The 14,099-nt window shown below is 41.2% G+C and overlaps 1 protein-coding gene across 1 annotated transcript in view; it reads left to right on the top strand.

The window, feature by feature from the left end:
- The window catches only part of sf3b3 (splicing factor 3b, subunit 3), a 31,031-nt gene that overhangs the window by 2,780 nt on the left and 14,152 nt on the right, over positions 1-14,099 (top strand). The window contains exons 5-20 of the mRNA XM_047596460.1: positions 561-733; positions 1,294-1,435; positions 1,747-1,859; positions 2,813-2,950; positions 3,077-3,180; positions 3,500-3,665; positions 3,753-3,848; positions 4,862-4,934; positions 6,481-6,632; positions 7,762-7,917; positions 8,345-8,500; positions 9,341-9,484; positions 9,724-9,846; positions 10,042-10,196; positions 10,656-10,830; positions 13,629-13,834. Of these exons, the coding sequence (XP_047452416.1) occupies positions 561-733; positions 1,294-1,435; positions 1,747-1,859; positions 2,813-2,950; positions 3,077-3,180; positions 3,500-3,665; positions 3,753-3,848; positions 4,862-4,934; positions 6,481-6,632; positions 7,762-7,917; positions 8,345-8,500; positions 9,341-9,484; positions 9,724-9,846; positions 10,042-10,196; positions 10,656-10,830; positions 13,629-13,834 (2,272 nt within the window). The remainder of the gene's footprint in view (positions 1-560; positions 734-1,293; positions 1,436-1,746; positions 1,860-2,812; positions 2,951-3,076; positions 3,181-3,499; positions 3,666-3,752; positions 3,849-4,861; positions 4,935-6,480; positions 6,633-7,761; positions 7,918-8,344; positions 8,501-9,340; positions 9,485-9,723; positions 9,847-10,041; positions 10,197-10,655; positions 10,831-13,628; positions 13,835-14,099) is intronic.

Here is a 14,099-nt window from a genome sequence, read left to right as displayed (position 1 = left end):
CACCAACTGCTCACTAACATCCTCGCCTCTGTCTAGTTCCTGGAGGCTCAGATGGACCCAGCTCTGTTATTTACAAGTAATCAGACTAGTTTTGTGTCCTGCTATCACCAACCTGTGTCTATTGGGTTTTCTATAGTAAATTTAGTAAGTTCATAGGTAAACTGACAACTCCTGCCAATGTGCCAGCAGAGAGATTATTTCTCACTTTGTCCACAGACATTTGTTTTCGATATTGGCCTACATAGCACTCCACTAAAAGCTGGGTCGATTATGCTCAGCATTTGGTCACCACTTTGAAATCAAGTAAATCTAATTGGTCGGTACCTCCAGGCAGAATCTTATTTCAAACCATCGCTCATTGTGGTTGATTATTTCTTTAATTCCTTTTAAAGGTTTCTGAATCAGAATCCCTTTGTTGTCACTGCATGTGCACATATAACGAAATTACAAATTATATACTCAAAATGGAGCTGAGTGGATACTTTCATTGTTTGAACTCCGAAGGAAACTCCTGTATGTAAAACTAACCAACTTGCATGTTTTATCCTTCATCTGCTCAGGAGCCATTGAGAAACAGAAGCTGGTTTACATTCTGAACAGAGATGCCGCAGCAAGACTGACCATCTCCTCTCCACTGGAAGCACATAAAGCGAACACACTGGTCTACCATGTCGTTGGAGTCGACGTCGGCTTTGAGAATCCGATGTTTGCATGCTTAGAAATGGACTATGAGGTAAGTTAGTGGAAGGTTAATCCTTAAAGAAAGGCCACAGAAAGGCCTCTTAAGGCGCATATATAGTACTACAGGACCTAGACGCAGTGAGCTACACATGTAGCTGACGCCAGTGCGAGCAACTTATACCTGTGCACTCGTCAGTCTGGCTCGCTAGTTGGCGCTGTGTCTTTTTGGCGAGCTGGTTTAATTTATGTCTCTACTTCCAGCCAGAAATAAGCCAGAAAGTTAATTTCTAAAGAGATGTATGTCAGCTACAGCGTTAGGGTCTGAGTTAACGCCGTAGTCTCTGCGTCAACTCGGCACAGAAGGGTTAGCTCAAATTACACTCAATTCAGACTGTTGTAGATGTGATGAGTTTGTCATGTCTCTTCTCTGACTGTCACTGGAGAAACATTTATCATCTCTGATCTCAGCACAAGTCTTGATTTTCAACAGTCATGGGCACGAACATTACTTTAGAACTTTTAACTGTTGTCTCCTACTATTGTCTCCTGTCATCATTGAACCTTTTGCTCGATGTATCCTAACTACCTCCGATCACGTCTGATCACATACAGGAAGCTGACAATGACCCGACAGGCGAAGCAGCTGCCAACACACAACAGACCCTCACCTTCTACGAGCTGGATTTGGGCTTGAACCACGTGGTCCGCAAGTACAGTGAGGCCCTGGAAGAACACGGGAATTTCCTCATCACTGGTAAGAACTTGGGCGTTGGTGGTCATTTCTCTGAGCATTAACAGGAGTTGTGTCCTTCTGAGCTGCTTTCAACCTCCTGAAAGGCCTGCATGCAACTGTAAATAAACTTGAGCAAGTATGGATTATGGATCATTACATACATCAAGGCGTAGAAATGATGAGTTTGTCATGTCTCTTCTCTGATTAAGAATGGAGAAAGATTCAACTTCTCTGATCTCAGCCAAAGTGCATTGTTAAGGCAATAGTATGTATTTTAGCTTTTAGTGAAGGTAAATCGCAAACTGCTAACTAATATCCTCGCCTCTGTCTAGTTCCTGGAGGCTCAGATGGACCCAGCGGCGTTCTGATCTGCTCCGAAAATTACATCACTTACAAGAATTTCGGAGACCAGCCCGACATCCGCTGTCCCATCCCACGACGCAGGGTGAGTGCCTTCTACAGACCCACCACAAACACCACGAAGAGCAGATATTTGTTTATGTGGAAGTGTGGGTGTAATTTAAGTGACTTCTACCTGTAAATTCTGTATTTATTTAATTCCATTTTCAATGCATGAGAACAATTACGTATGTAACAAGCTATACTCATTAGCTGGCTGTGAAAATGATGAGTTTTTTCATGTCTCTTCTCTGAATAAAAACTGAAGAGTCCATCAAATACTCTGATCTCAGCACAAATGCAACTCGTCTCCTACCTGTTTACGTTTACATGCACGCAAAAAAACAAATTATTGCCTTAATCTGACTTCAACTGGACAACTTAAGCATATGTAAACACGAGTTCTCCTTATCCGATTAAGACACCCAGATAATGCAATTGGAAATTGATTTTCTCCATCATGTATATGCTTAATTGGACTTTTAACTGGATAAGGCATGTATGCCACACAACTGCTGCGCTGGCGTGTGACCCTGGAACAAAAACACCCAAGAAAGACAGTCACAGATGAAGAACGTAAACAGAGCCAGTTGAAGAACCACCTGAGGGATAATGGGCATCTTAAATCTATGGGCACCATAAGTAGCGCACACATTGCATAAGAGCTAAACTATTATGCATCTGGTTGTTGTTAGAAATGTCAGTCTGCTGCATGAATGACTCTTGTTTATTATGTGACGTAATAGTTCAACTGGAAAGGGGGCTGTATTAACGTGGTATTAACAAACTGACAAGACACATATCGCCACCTAGTGTGGAGGAGTAGAACATGTTCCCATCAGTTATTCAATTTTCTTTATTGCATGTAAACTGGGACAAGGATAGCATTGAGAAAGTTGAGTTTCGAGCATAGCCCAATTAAGCTGTGCGTGTAAACGCACTGTGTAATTTCCGTATTTTATTTAATTCTCCCCCTCCTATTTCGCTCCGTCCCTCCAGAACGACCTGGATGACCCAGAGCGTGGCATGATATTTGTCTGCTCAGCCACTCACAAGACCAAGTCCATGTTCTTCTTCCTGGCCCAGACTGAGCAGGGCGACATCTTCAAGGTTACTCTAGAAACAGATGAAGAAATGGTGAGCCCACTGCGACGAAGTTTTCTCACATCATTTATTAATAGTGTCAATCTCTAAAATGTCTTAAACTTGTCTTGCTTCTACGTTTCTGGTTGAAATTGTTATCGTGTGAATGACGTTTCGTAGGTCACAGAAATCAGGCTGAAGTACTTTGACACAATCCCCGTGGCAACAGCCATGTGTGTCCTGAAGACTGGCTTCCTGTTTGTTTCTTCAGAGTTCGGAAACCAGTGAGTTTAATATCAAAAGTATATTCATATCCTCTCTTCTAGCCCTTTGTATGTTTAGTGTAGCACCTTTCCTTTGCTTTTCATGTCGTCCCTACTCTGTGTTATTCATATTAATGGTCCTCCATCCACATTATTACGCTTTATTTATCCTTCCTATGTATATAATATATATTTGCTTCTGCCTCTCTTTCTTGCACATATGTAAATTTTGTAATTTAGCTACTTGTAATTATAGCTGCTGTGACCAAGCAGTTTCCCTCATTAATCCATAAAGTCTATACCTGCTTTGCTCACCTTGTTCCTTCTGTGTTGCCTTCAGTTATCTTTACCAAATCGCTCATTTGGGTGACGACGACGACGAGCCCGAGTTCTCCTCTGCAATGCCGCTGGAAGAGGGAGACACCTTCTTCTTCCAGCCTCGCCCACTCAAAAACCTGGTATTGGTGGACGAGCAGGAGAACCTGTCACCCATTATGTCCTGTCAGGTGAGTGTTTGATTCATTGGAGCACAGATTATTAGGCAGAGACCTGGGTTGATTTCACTATAATTTGCTCCTTCTGGTCTTTGACAGATTGCTGATTTGGCCAATGAAGACACACCTCAGCTGTATGTAGCCTGTGGACGGGGACCGAGGTCTACTCTGAGGGTCCTTCGGCATGGACTCGAGGTACACACTCTCTTTAATCACACACACAGATGTATGGATAGACTAAAGGCTGTTAAATACTTAGCGTGAAGTTTTGTTCTCGCTGCTTGTTCTCGACACATCAACCGGGCAAAACTGTTTTTCTCCTGTCTATTCTGTAATTGGTCAGGAATTGAGGTGGGTGTGGTTTGTGTGGAAAACCAGAAACACTAGTGACCACTACATGAGCTTAGTACTTGTGGCATATTCTGCAGCAGGACGACCTGGAGGTCAGGAGTTGAGTTTCTCTTGAAATATAAATGACCTGGCCAGAACGAACTTTTTTTTTCATGGACTGAGAACAAATTGTTGCAGATTATGTAACAAGCTTTACATTTACTAACTGGCTGTGAAAATGATGAGTTTTTCATGTCTCTTCTCTGAATAAAAACTGAAGAGTCAATATCAATTACTCTGATCTCAGCACAGACGCAAAATCTTGAGTTTTTATTACATCATTGTTTTTTCTTTTCTCACTCAGTCAAGTCTTACACGTAAAAGATGTGTTTCTCCAGTCTACACAATCAATCAAACTTTATTTATAGAGCGCTTTTCATACAAAAGATGCAGGCTCGAGTGCTTTACATACAAAAAAAAAAAAACATAAACAAGAGATACACCTTTAATAAAATATGTTAGTTAAAAGCCAGGCTAAAAAGATGGTTGATATGTTATGAAAATGCAAACTCGCTCACTTGATTATGTAAATTATTGATGGTCTGCTTGAAGCAGACTAGTGTCATTTATGAATTAATCTGCTGGCTATTTTTCAGGTAAATCTTTTTCATTAAATGCCAGAAAATAAAACAACATTTTTATCATTCTATATTTCCTCATAGACCTCAGAGATGTGTTTATATGCTGTTGTCTGATGTCTTAGTTGAATTATTCATTTTTACTTCCGTGTATACATACAGCAGTCTTCACATTTGACAAACACAGCATGTTCGTCGTCATTGATTCGAACTGAACAAGTCTCTGTTTGTGTCTGTCAGGTTTCAGAGATGGCTGTGTCTGAACTTCCCGGTAACCCCAACGCTGTATGGACAGTGCGCAGACACGTAGAAGGTAATAACATTCCTTTTCCAGACAGCTTTACACCTCCCTGTTTTATGGTTCGAACTCAAAACGTCAGCTCATGGCGTCAAAATAATTCATAGTTTTCAAGAAAAAAAAAAAAAAACATGAGTTCCTCCTCTGACACATAGTTTGCGTTCCAGTTTGCGTTATCCATGGGGGGAAAAAATAGTAATAATAATAAAAAATATGTGTCCAATTCCCTGGAGCACAAATTGGTAGAATAATGCCTTTTAGTTTGTATCACTTTATGGTAAAGGCTTTTCATCTTCTCTTGTGTTTTATACTGTAATTCTTTATGTCGCTGTCTACAGCAGCAAGGTTTCTGACAAACACTTAATGTGTAATAGTAGTTAGTGTTATACTCTCTGCATCCATGTGTATGTGAGGCTTTGTGTCAGTGCACCCTTTAATTTATGGGAAAGTACTGCCACTACGCCACAAGGGCTGCAAGTACACGTGTGTGCCCCAAGCAAGTGCAACAAGAAAACCTCTGCGTAGTTGAGGTTTTACACTGCCTCTCAACAGCAGTGCAGTTTCAGAATACTGAAGTTACTTTCAAAGGTGGATCCATTGTCCACATGTGTTACAATTTTGATGCCTTATTCTGCACCAGGGCTCTGGCATTTAAATGCAATATTTATTTATTTATTTTTTATTTTTTTGCTTTGGTTATTACATTTGGGATTACAATTTCAGTTAGGAGAACATTTTTAGTTTAATTTTCCTGGTGATTTTAATAACTGACAGGTGTATGGAGATATAGATACAATGACCTCTAGTGGCAGAGATGTGACACGGCAACTGGGTTTCTTGTTTCAAATGACGTGTTGAAAGTGTTTCCAAACATGAAGGTGTCTTTACTGTGTAACATATGTAGAGTTAGACAATAAACTAGTCTGTCACTGCTCCAAAATGCTTGTTTTATAGTCAACAGAGGCATTAATAGGCAATTCGAGAGCTGCTTTTATGCTTATTGAAAACCAAATCTATGATATTCACTACGTAGATCGTCTTGGGAGAGGGGTCTGAATATATGAATATAAGTGTTGTACCAGCTGGCCTTGCTGAGTTGTCTTAAATTTGTGAAACCATTTCTAAATAATGTGACCAGACAAGCCTGTTTATGAAACACCTTTTTTAACCTAGGGCCAAGCAACACTTAAGCCGACACATCACTTGTGTTACAAAAAAAGATATGCACATCCCTTTGGGTCGAAAAACATTTCAATCCATTCACGCGCTTTCAAGGGATGTAAGTGTGTTGTTCCAGCTTTGCTTTATTTTCTGGGACCCCTTAAAGGTGAGCCCCCAGCTATGACCTGCCACATTTTCATTGATTCAATAAGTAGGAACAAATATTGAACACATGCAAGGAGTTAAGCAGATGTGAAAGACACCGCCAGTCTGTTTAAAAGACTAATGTGCCTAATTATGCTTTAAATGGCCATTGTTTGTCTGCCCCCAGAACAGCTCCATCAGAATTATTGTTCCCATCATCACTCTTTCTTGTTCTCTGCTCTTTTTTATTCATTAGACGAATTTGACGCCTACATTATCGTGTCTTTCGTCAACGCTACTCTGGTTCTGTCCATCGGGGAGACTGTAGAGGAAGTGACAGACTCTGGGTTTCTGGGAACGACGCCCACTCTGTCCTGCTCCCTGCTGGGCGAGGATGCGCTGGTGCAGGTGGGTGAAATGCATCTTCTTCATCAGCTGATATCTTTATGATAAGAGGCTGCAAAGACCGGTGCTTTTGAAACGCTGCCGATGCTTAAAGAGCATATAAACGGTGCCTTTTTATTTTTCTTGCATTTTGCAACGTGCAAGTTGAACAGAATATTAATTGAAATAATATAAATATGACTAAGAGATAAATAAACCAATATACAATAAAATTCACAACAACCTGTCCTAATTAACATAATAAAAACAGAAGTCCTGTCTATTAGCTGCCCTCCTCTCCGGGGGCGCTGCTAAATCCACCAACAGCAGCAGCAGATGTGCTTGGCTTGACGTCTGGAAGGCTGTAAAAGATCTCAGCTTTTTTTTTTTTTTTTTTTTGTAAATGCTATGTGTCATCAGATGTTTAATCAAATTCGAGCTGTTACCTCCCTTGCACAATATCGCCTTCAAGCACTTGTTGCAGTTTACCAAGTCTGCATCTTTAGAGGTGAAGTACAGCCAAACTAACGCGTAATATCTGCACGGAAATACAGCTAAGAAAGCGCTCATCAAAAATTCAGTTGCATCGAAATCTGCATTGCTTTTCGGGTCTGGTGACGACCGTTTGCGTCAGCAGCAGTGCCGGGTATCGGTACTCATCCCTATATATGAATAATTAAACTTTATTACTACTGTGAAAAAACAAACGTGTAAAGTTGTCCTTCTAAAGATTTCAAGATGTTTGCTGTCATGTGCACAGTGCACAATCATTTAATAAATAAAAGAAGACTACAAAGAACATAATATAAAAAGCAAGATGCAAGAGAAGTCTGTTAGATGAAATGATAAAAAGATAAAGGGTAGCTCTAAGAGCTGTCTGTCTTTAACTTCTAGCCGTCATGTTAAATATGATGTGTCTGTGATCGAATGTCAAGTATTTAAAAAGAATACTTGATGAGAATTTGACACTCCAATACGTCTCGCGTCTTAAGACGAATTCCATTTCCTTTCCTGACTGTTGGCTGAAACATGCAAGTAACGGCAGAATGAAAAGAAAAGTGACTAAGGAAAGCAAAACTAGCAAGGAACAACTTGTTTATTATCCTGGTCTGACTTCGTCTGCTCTTTCCCGCTTGTTCCTTTTCACTTACAGGTCTACCCAGACGGCATCCGTCACATCCGAGCTGACAAGCGTGTGAATGAGTGGAAGACCCCTGGTAAAAAAACCATCGTCCGCTGCGCCGTCAACCAGCGGCAAGTTGTCATCGCCCTCACGGGAGGGGAGCTGGTCTACTTTGAGATGGACCCCGTAAGAAAGTTGATATGTTTTCATGTGCACGACTCAAAGAAACAGTGGTCAGACTGGCTTGGGATTGATTAGATCTATACGAATAGTGATAAAATAGGAATAGCATGCTGACTTAAGGGACTGCTTGAGAGTCCAGAATGTGGGTTTATATCAGACATGTTCAACGTTTCATTTTATTTGTCTTAGTTTAATTGCTGGACAGTGATAAAAAAATAATAATAATATTCCAACAGTGGGAATATTTGCAGTGTCAGTAGAGAGGATAGGATGTACAGTGTCATTAAGTATTAAGTAGGCGGAACGACACATCATTAGCTTCTTTATTTGTTTCTCTGTTGAGCTGAAACTAATATTAAATCAGTTTCATCCGCCATCATAAATACAGGAGTGGAATGAGATGACTTCTTTTTACCTCCTCCTTCTCTAGTCCGGCCAGCTGAATGAGTACACAGAGAGGAAGGAGATGTCTGCGGATGTGGTGTGTATGAGCCTGGCCAACGTTCCACCTGGTGAGCAACGCTCCCGGTTCCTGGCAGTCGGGCTGGTCGACAACACCGTGCGAATCATCTCCCTGGACCCTTCGGTATGAACGGAAAATCACTAAAGACACTGGCCCGTTAGAGGAGAAACCAGCTGAATTATTACGTGTTTTAATTATTTTTTTACGGAGAAAATATGATTTGTTTTTTAATTGATGTAGAGTATTTCTAATCTCAAAAGCTAGGTGTTTTGTCATTTTTTCCTCCATTCAAATCATTTTGCATCTAAACAAATCTTTTCTTTTTTGTCAGTGATTGATATGAATCCCCTCTGGGGCTTTTTTCCCCCTCCTCTGGTCAGTAATTAGAAACGTCTGTGTTTTCTCTAGGGAAAACTAATTTGGCATGAAATTTGATTCTTTTGACAGCCCATGAGCATGACCAGTCACCGGCCTTTGGCCTAAAAATATTTGTCTAAAAAGCTCCCCTGCGGTTTGCAACCTGCAAAATTTGCCACAAGTCTAAAATCCTGCAACTTTTCAGTTCGAGTGTGAGGTGGTGGGTTGCAATTTAAGTTTGCTGCTAAACACGGTTGTCACTTTGCATCCATCCAGCAGCCCTCTGTTTTAAGTAGACGCCTTTTTTCCCCCTGTGAGAGAAACAAAGCTCCGATGGTGGTGTCCTGGAGGCATTTCGAAAAGTGATATCCCTGATTATTTTAACAATCACATGGATGTCGACAAATGCCAAACATATTCACAGTTTTGTCCGATTTAGTTTGATTTTAAGATTGGGTTGCTGCTTTAACTCTGTGTGAATGAAGAAGGTTCCATATGGATTCAGTAAATGTAAATGAAGCTCCTCTCGTATTCTATGTCTGTTTGTGAGGCGTGGAGACATGTGTATGTTTGAATATCTTTAATCTTCGTGTTTATCACAAACAGGACTGCCTGCAGCCGCTGAGCATGCAGGCCCTTCCAGCCCAGCCTGAGAGTCTGTGTATTGTTGAGATGGGAGGAGTTGAGAAACAAGATGAACTTGGAGATAAGGGAACCATGGGCTTCCTCTACCTCAACATTGGGCTTCAGGTATTTTAATTTTCAAAGTTATTTTCTAATAATATCTGTGACAACCAGAATTTGGACAGAGCTATAACGCTGCAGTCAAGAGCTTTTGAATAACTAAATGTTGATATAACAATATGATTTGTTGTTCTAGAGGGTGACAGTGACAACTGGATGTGATGTGAGATTGTAGATGTTTTGTATCCATGTGTTTGCTGCCCATCTGTGAGTTTCTTTTCTGTTCTTTTAATCCCCTCTGTCAGAATGGTGTGCTGCTGAGGACCGTTTTGGACCCAGTCACCGGTGACCTGTCAGATACCAGAACCCGTTACCTTGGGTCCAGACCTGTCAAACTGTTCAGAGTCCGGATGCAGGGACAGGAAGCTGTATGTATCATTTGCTTATAGAATAATAATCACACAAGTGACTGCATATTAAGTTTACAAATCTATAAATAGTCAATTTTTCTGCAAGTGTTAAGCTTTGAGAATGAGTGGAGATTTTCATTTTTTTATCATTAAAAACATTGACATCTTAAGTCTTAAGATGACTTATCTGTATCTCTTTCCTCTGACTGACAGGTGCTGGCAATGTCCAGTCGCTCCTGGCTCAGCTACTCGTACCAGTCCCGCTTCCATCTGACCCCTCTCTCATATGAGACTCTGGAGTACGCCTCTGGCTTTGCCTCTGAGCAGTGTCCTGAAGGCATAGTGGCCATCTCCACCAACACGCTGAGGTATGGATGTGCGCTGCAACGCATGTAACACGGTCGGGTGTCATTTTCTGTTATGTGAATATAAGAAATTAAGAAAAGTTTATGTACAGGTCTAAAATGATTTCTGTTCAGCAGCTAATTATGGGTTATACCTGCTACAGATGGTCATTTCAACCTGTATCAAAAAGTCTAAGCACAATAAGCGCAATTTATTTTATATTCAATTGTTTAATTTGCTTTACAAAATACCAAACCTCCCCTGCTCCAGCTTGTAATATGTAAGTATTTCTGCATTTCCTTGTAGTATTTGAAAGAAGGGAACGAGGTCTCTCCCTGGGAGAAAATGGTCTTTAAAACGTCTGAAAATAGTTAGTGTTAGGGTCAGACTAGGGTCACTAATAGTAGTCTGTGCTTTTATCCTTTACTTTCAAAATGATTTGTAACTCTCTCTTTTCTGTCTTGTCACTACTTGCCTGGCAGAATTTTGGCTTTGGAGAAACTAGGAGCGGTCTTCAACCAGGTGGCCTTTCCCCTGCAGTACACTCCCAGGAAATTTGTAATCCACCCGGAGACCAACAACCTAATTTTGATCGAGACTGACCACAACGCGTACACCGAGGCGACCAAAGCTCAGAGAAAGCAACAGATGGCTGAGGTATGAAATGCAGTGTCCATTAGATAGTGAGTTAACTGAAGTTATAAACCTTTCTCATCCATCTGGTGACATTAAAATGAGTCTACATTTACTTCGGTTACTTTATATATTTAAGATTTTTTGTTAGGGACACTTTAATGTGCCGGTGCTCTGTCTCGAGGGAAAGTGACCCACTACTGGTGTTTGTGGAACAGGTCCAAGCCTGCCTTCGTCCACCTGTCTGACCTTTTGTCCCAAAACATTCGATTCAAATCACGATTCATGGTTCCTGATATGATTCAAGGACGATTTTGGTTCATTTAGAACGATACGATCCGAAACGATTCAGTGACTTGAAACTGATTCAGCAACTTTTTAGCCAAAAATTAAACCAGTGTGACTGAAATAAATACCTACTCAGTGTTTTCTCTACACTCATTTAGGAGTGGCGGGCCGCGGGGATACCACCGCCACTTCTTAGAAAAAAAAATTATCCAGTGATATTTATTGTAACAGCAGAGACCACACAAACTGTGTATCAGCTTTCTGACATGTCACAAAATTTAAAGCCATGGCAGAGATTGATCACCTTTCCACAAGTTTTAACAGAAGCAAGACAACTCTGTGTTTTTCATTAGTTTTGGCTGAAATTCCAACTCGTGTTGTAAATCAAGGTCCTGGGCTGAGTTGTATTCACCTGCCACATTACCATGCGTCTGTTTTTTGTTAAAGCTTCATTAGGGTACATAGCGCAACTGAAATGTTGAACCACAAAAACTGACCAGTTAAAAGAAAATATTACGGTTGGCTGAACTACTTTCCAACCACATACTGGTACAATCACAGTAGTCATTATATTCCAGTGTTTCTCACAACCTGGCGTTTCTATTTTCTAGTATTTTAAAATTATTCGTGCAGTATATGATTCATAAAATAAAGTCAGGCATTTTGTCTGTCATTAAATTTCCATAATAACACTGATATTGTATTTAGCGGCAAATAGCAGCAGCCTGTGGAGTTCGTCAGAGAGTGTATAGGAACACTGATCATAAGCTGTTGAGACGTGGTATTCCATGGACAAATGCATGTTAGTTTAAATAAAGTCAGATATTCAATAAATAAAATTTATAGTCAACTGTTGCCTTTCAATCTTATCAAGCTAAGCTAGTTCACGTTATGTGTGACGTCTCTTCCTCGGGGTTCTGACCAACTCCCATTTCCATGGAATAAATAATCAAGCAAAAACATTAGGGAAGGGGAGGGAGAGATGTTTTCGGAAGCATTTACCAAAAAGGAACTTTAATGGTCATAGCCCACAAGTTACAACATAATTTTGTTTGGCAGCGATCTCCAGTAGCGGGCTGATGTCATGTGTTTATGAGGTCATAAATAGCGGCAGCCTTCTCACAGCCATGGGGGGAAAAAAGCTGTGCTTGAGTCTGTTGGTGCAGACCCGCGTGACTCTGAGTCCACCAGAGTGGGGACTGCCGATCAGGGTGTGTCCTGGGTGAGTGGGTGTCTGCGGATCTTTGTCGGAGGAGACGCTCAAGTACATCTTGTCAGATGTGGAAGTGGGGAGCCTTCGAACCACTCGGCCGTCTTGATGACCTGCTGCAGCTGTTTTTTTTTTCTCTGCTGCTGTTCAGTGCGTGTACATGCACATCTTAACCAAGCTACGCACGAAATTCAACTTTCTGAATGCGGCCCTTGTCCCAGTTTACATGCAATGGAGAAAATCGAATAACTGATGGGAACATGTCCTCCTCCTTCTCCACACTAGGTGGCGATATGTGTCATGTTATGTGTCAGGGGGTTAATACCATGTTAATACGGCCCCCTATTACGTCATATAATAAACAAGAGGCGTTCATGCAGTAGACCAGCATTTCAAACAACAAGATGGATGATAGTAGAACTGCTTTTAATCTCGTACGATATCTCTCAGGTGGTTCTTCTATCAGCTCTGTTTACCTTCTTCTTCTTCATCCGGCTTTCTTGGATGTTTTTGTTCCACGGTCATACGCCAGCACAGCGGTTGTGGAGCATGCACACATGCTTTATCTAATTAAAAGCCTGATTGAGGATATATGTGGTGGAGAAAATTGATTTCCAATCGCATTAGCTGTAATTCTGATTCTGATTATCTGGGTGTCTTAATCGGATAAGGAGAACTTCGATTTTATTTGGAGTAACATGTTTACATGCACTTAAGTTGTTCAGTTAAAGTTGGATTAAGGCAATGATTTGCTTTTTTCACGTGTATGTAAACATACTGATTGTGTTACCATTGTATGGGAAACTCTGAGCTTGCTTGCATAAGGAGAATGGCACGACGTCGTCTTTCACCTCCTTTGCTCTTCACATGCACTGTGAACTTTCATGCAACCAGTGTTTAGAACCAGTTTATGCTCATAACTGTTTTAGAGCTGACAAGCCTCAGGCTTTTGAGGTTATGGCTCGTAAAACGTTGCAGGACTTAATGTCTATGTATATGTGTATGTATCTCCTGTTAAACAGTTATGTTCTCGTTGACAGTCTAGCTGACTGATATACAGGCCGTGCCACCTCTTATTTTTCATTTCTAGATTTTTGTACCATCCACTGTCTCATCGCACCGCATTTTCCTTTTATTTCCTTAACAGTCTCCAACAGAGTCCTTTTTCATTAGGTTGTTTTCACACCCAGGTGCTCACAGCTCGAGAGGTCATCTTCATATAACTTGTTTGCTTCGTCTGACGGTTGAAAAACGAGAGGCATTCAATTTAAGAGGACGTACAACAGAGAAAAAAAAAACGTCAAACTCCCTTGTGTCCCTGTAGGAGATGGTGGAAGCTGCTGGCGAGGATGAAAGAGAACTGGCCGCTGAGATGGCTGCCGCATTCCTCAATGAGAATCTCCCGGAGGCCATTTTCGGCTCCCCAAAGGCCGGAGCCGGGCAGTGGGCCTCACTGGTCCGACTGGTCAACCCCATACAGGGTACAACGTTGGACCAGGTGCAGCTGGAGCAGAACGAAGCCGCATTTAGGTAAGGATCCGCCCGGATAGGAAATGTATTTTAAATCAAGTGATGAACAAAGGTCGAGAAACAGATGGAAAACACAGCCTGTAGACTTCACATCCATACTGAGATTAGGACACCGAATCTGTTTAGAAACTGAGGATGTTTGTTTACAGATGGAACTTTAAGCTCTATGAAACGGTTTATAAACAGGAAAGAAGGGTCTGGGATGAGAGTGTAAGCACGTGTGGAGATTATGCCGGACGACGCTTGCAAAATAAGGAGAGAAACT

This window comes from Mugil cephalus, chromosome 10 (assembly GCF_022458985.1).
Source record: "Mugil cephalus isolate CIBA_MC_2020 chromosome 10, CIBA_Mcephalus_1.1, whole genome shotgun sequence".
In the NCBI taxonomy this organism is placed as follows: Eukaryota; Metazoa; Chordata; class Actinopteri; order Mugiliformes; family Mugilidae; genus Mugil; species Mugil cephalus.
The sequence above is the reverse complement of the archived record's forward strand: the minus strand, read 5'-3'. Positions and strand labels throughout refer to the sequence as shown.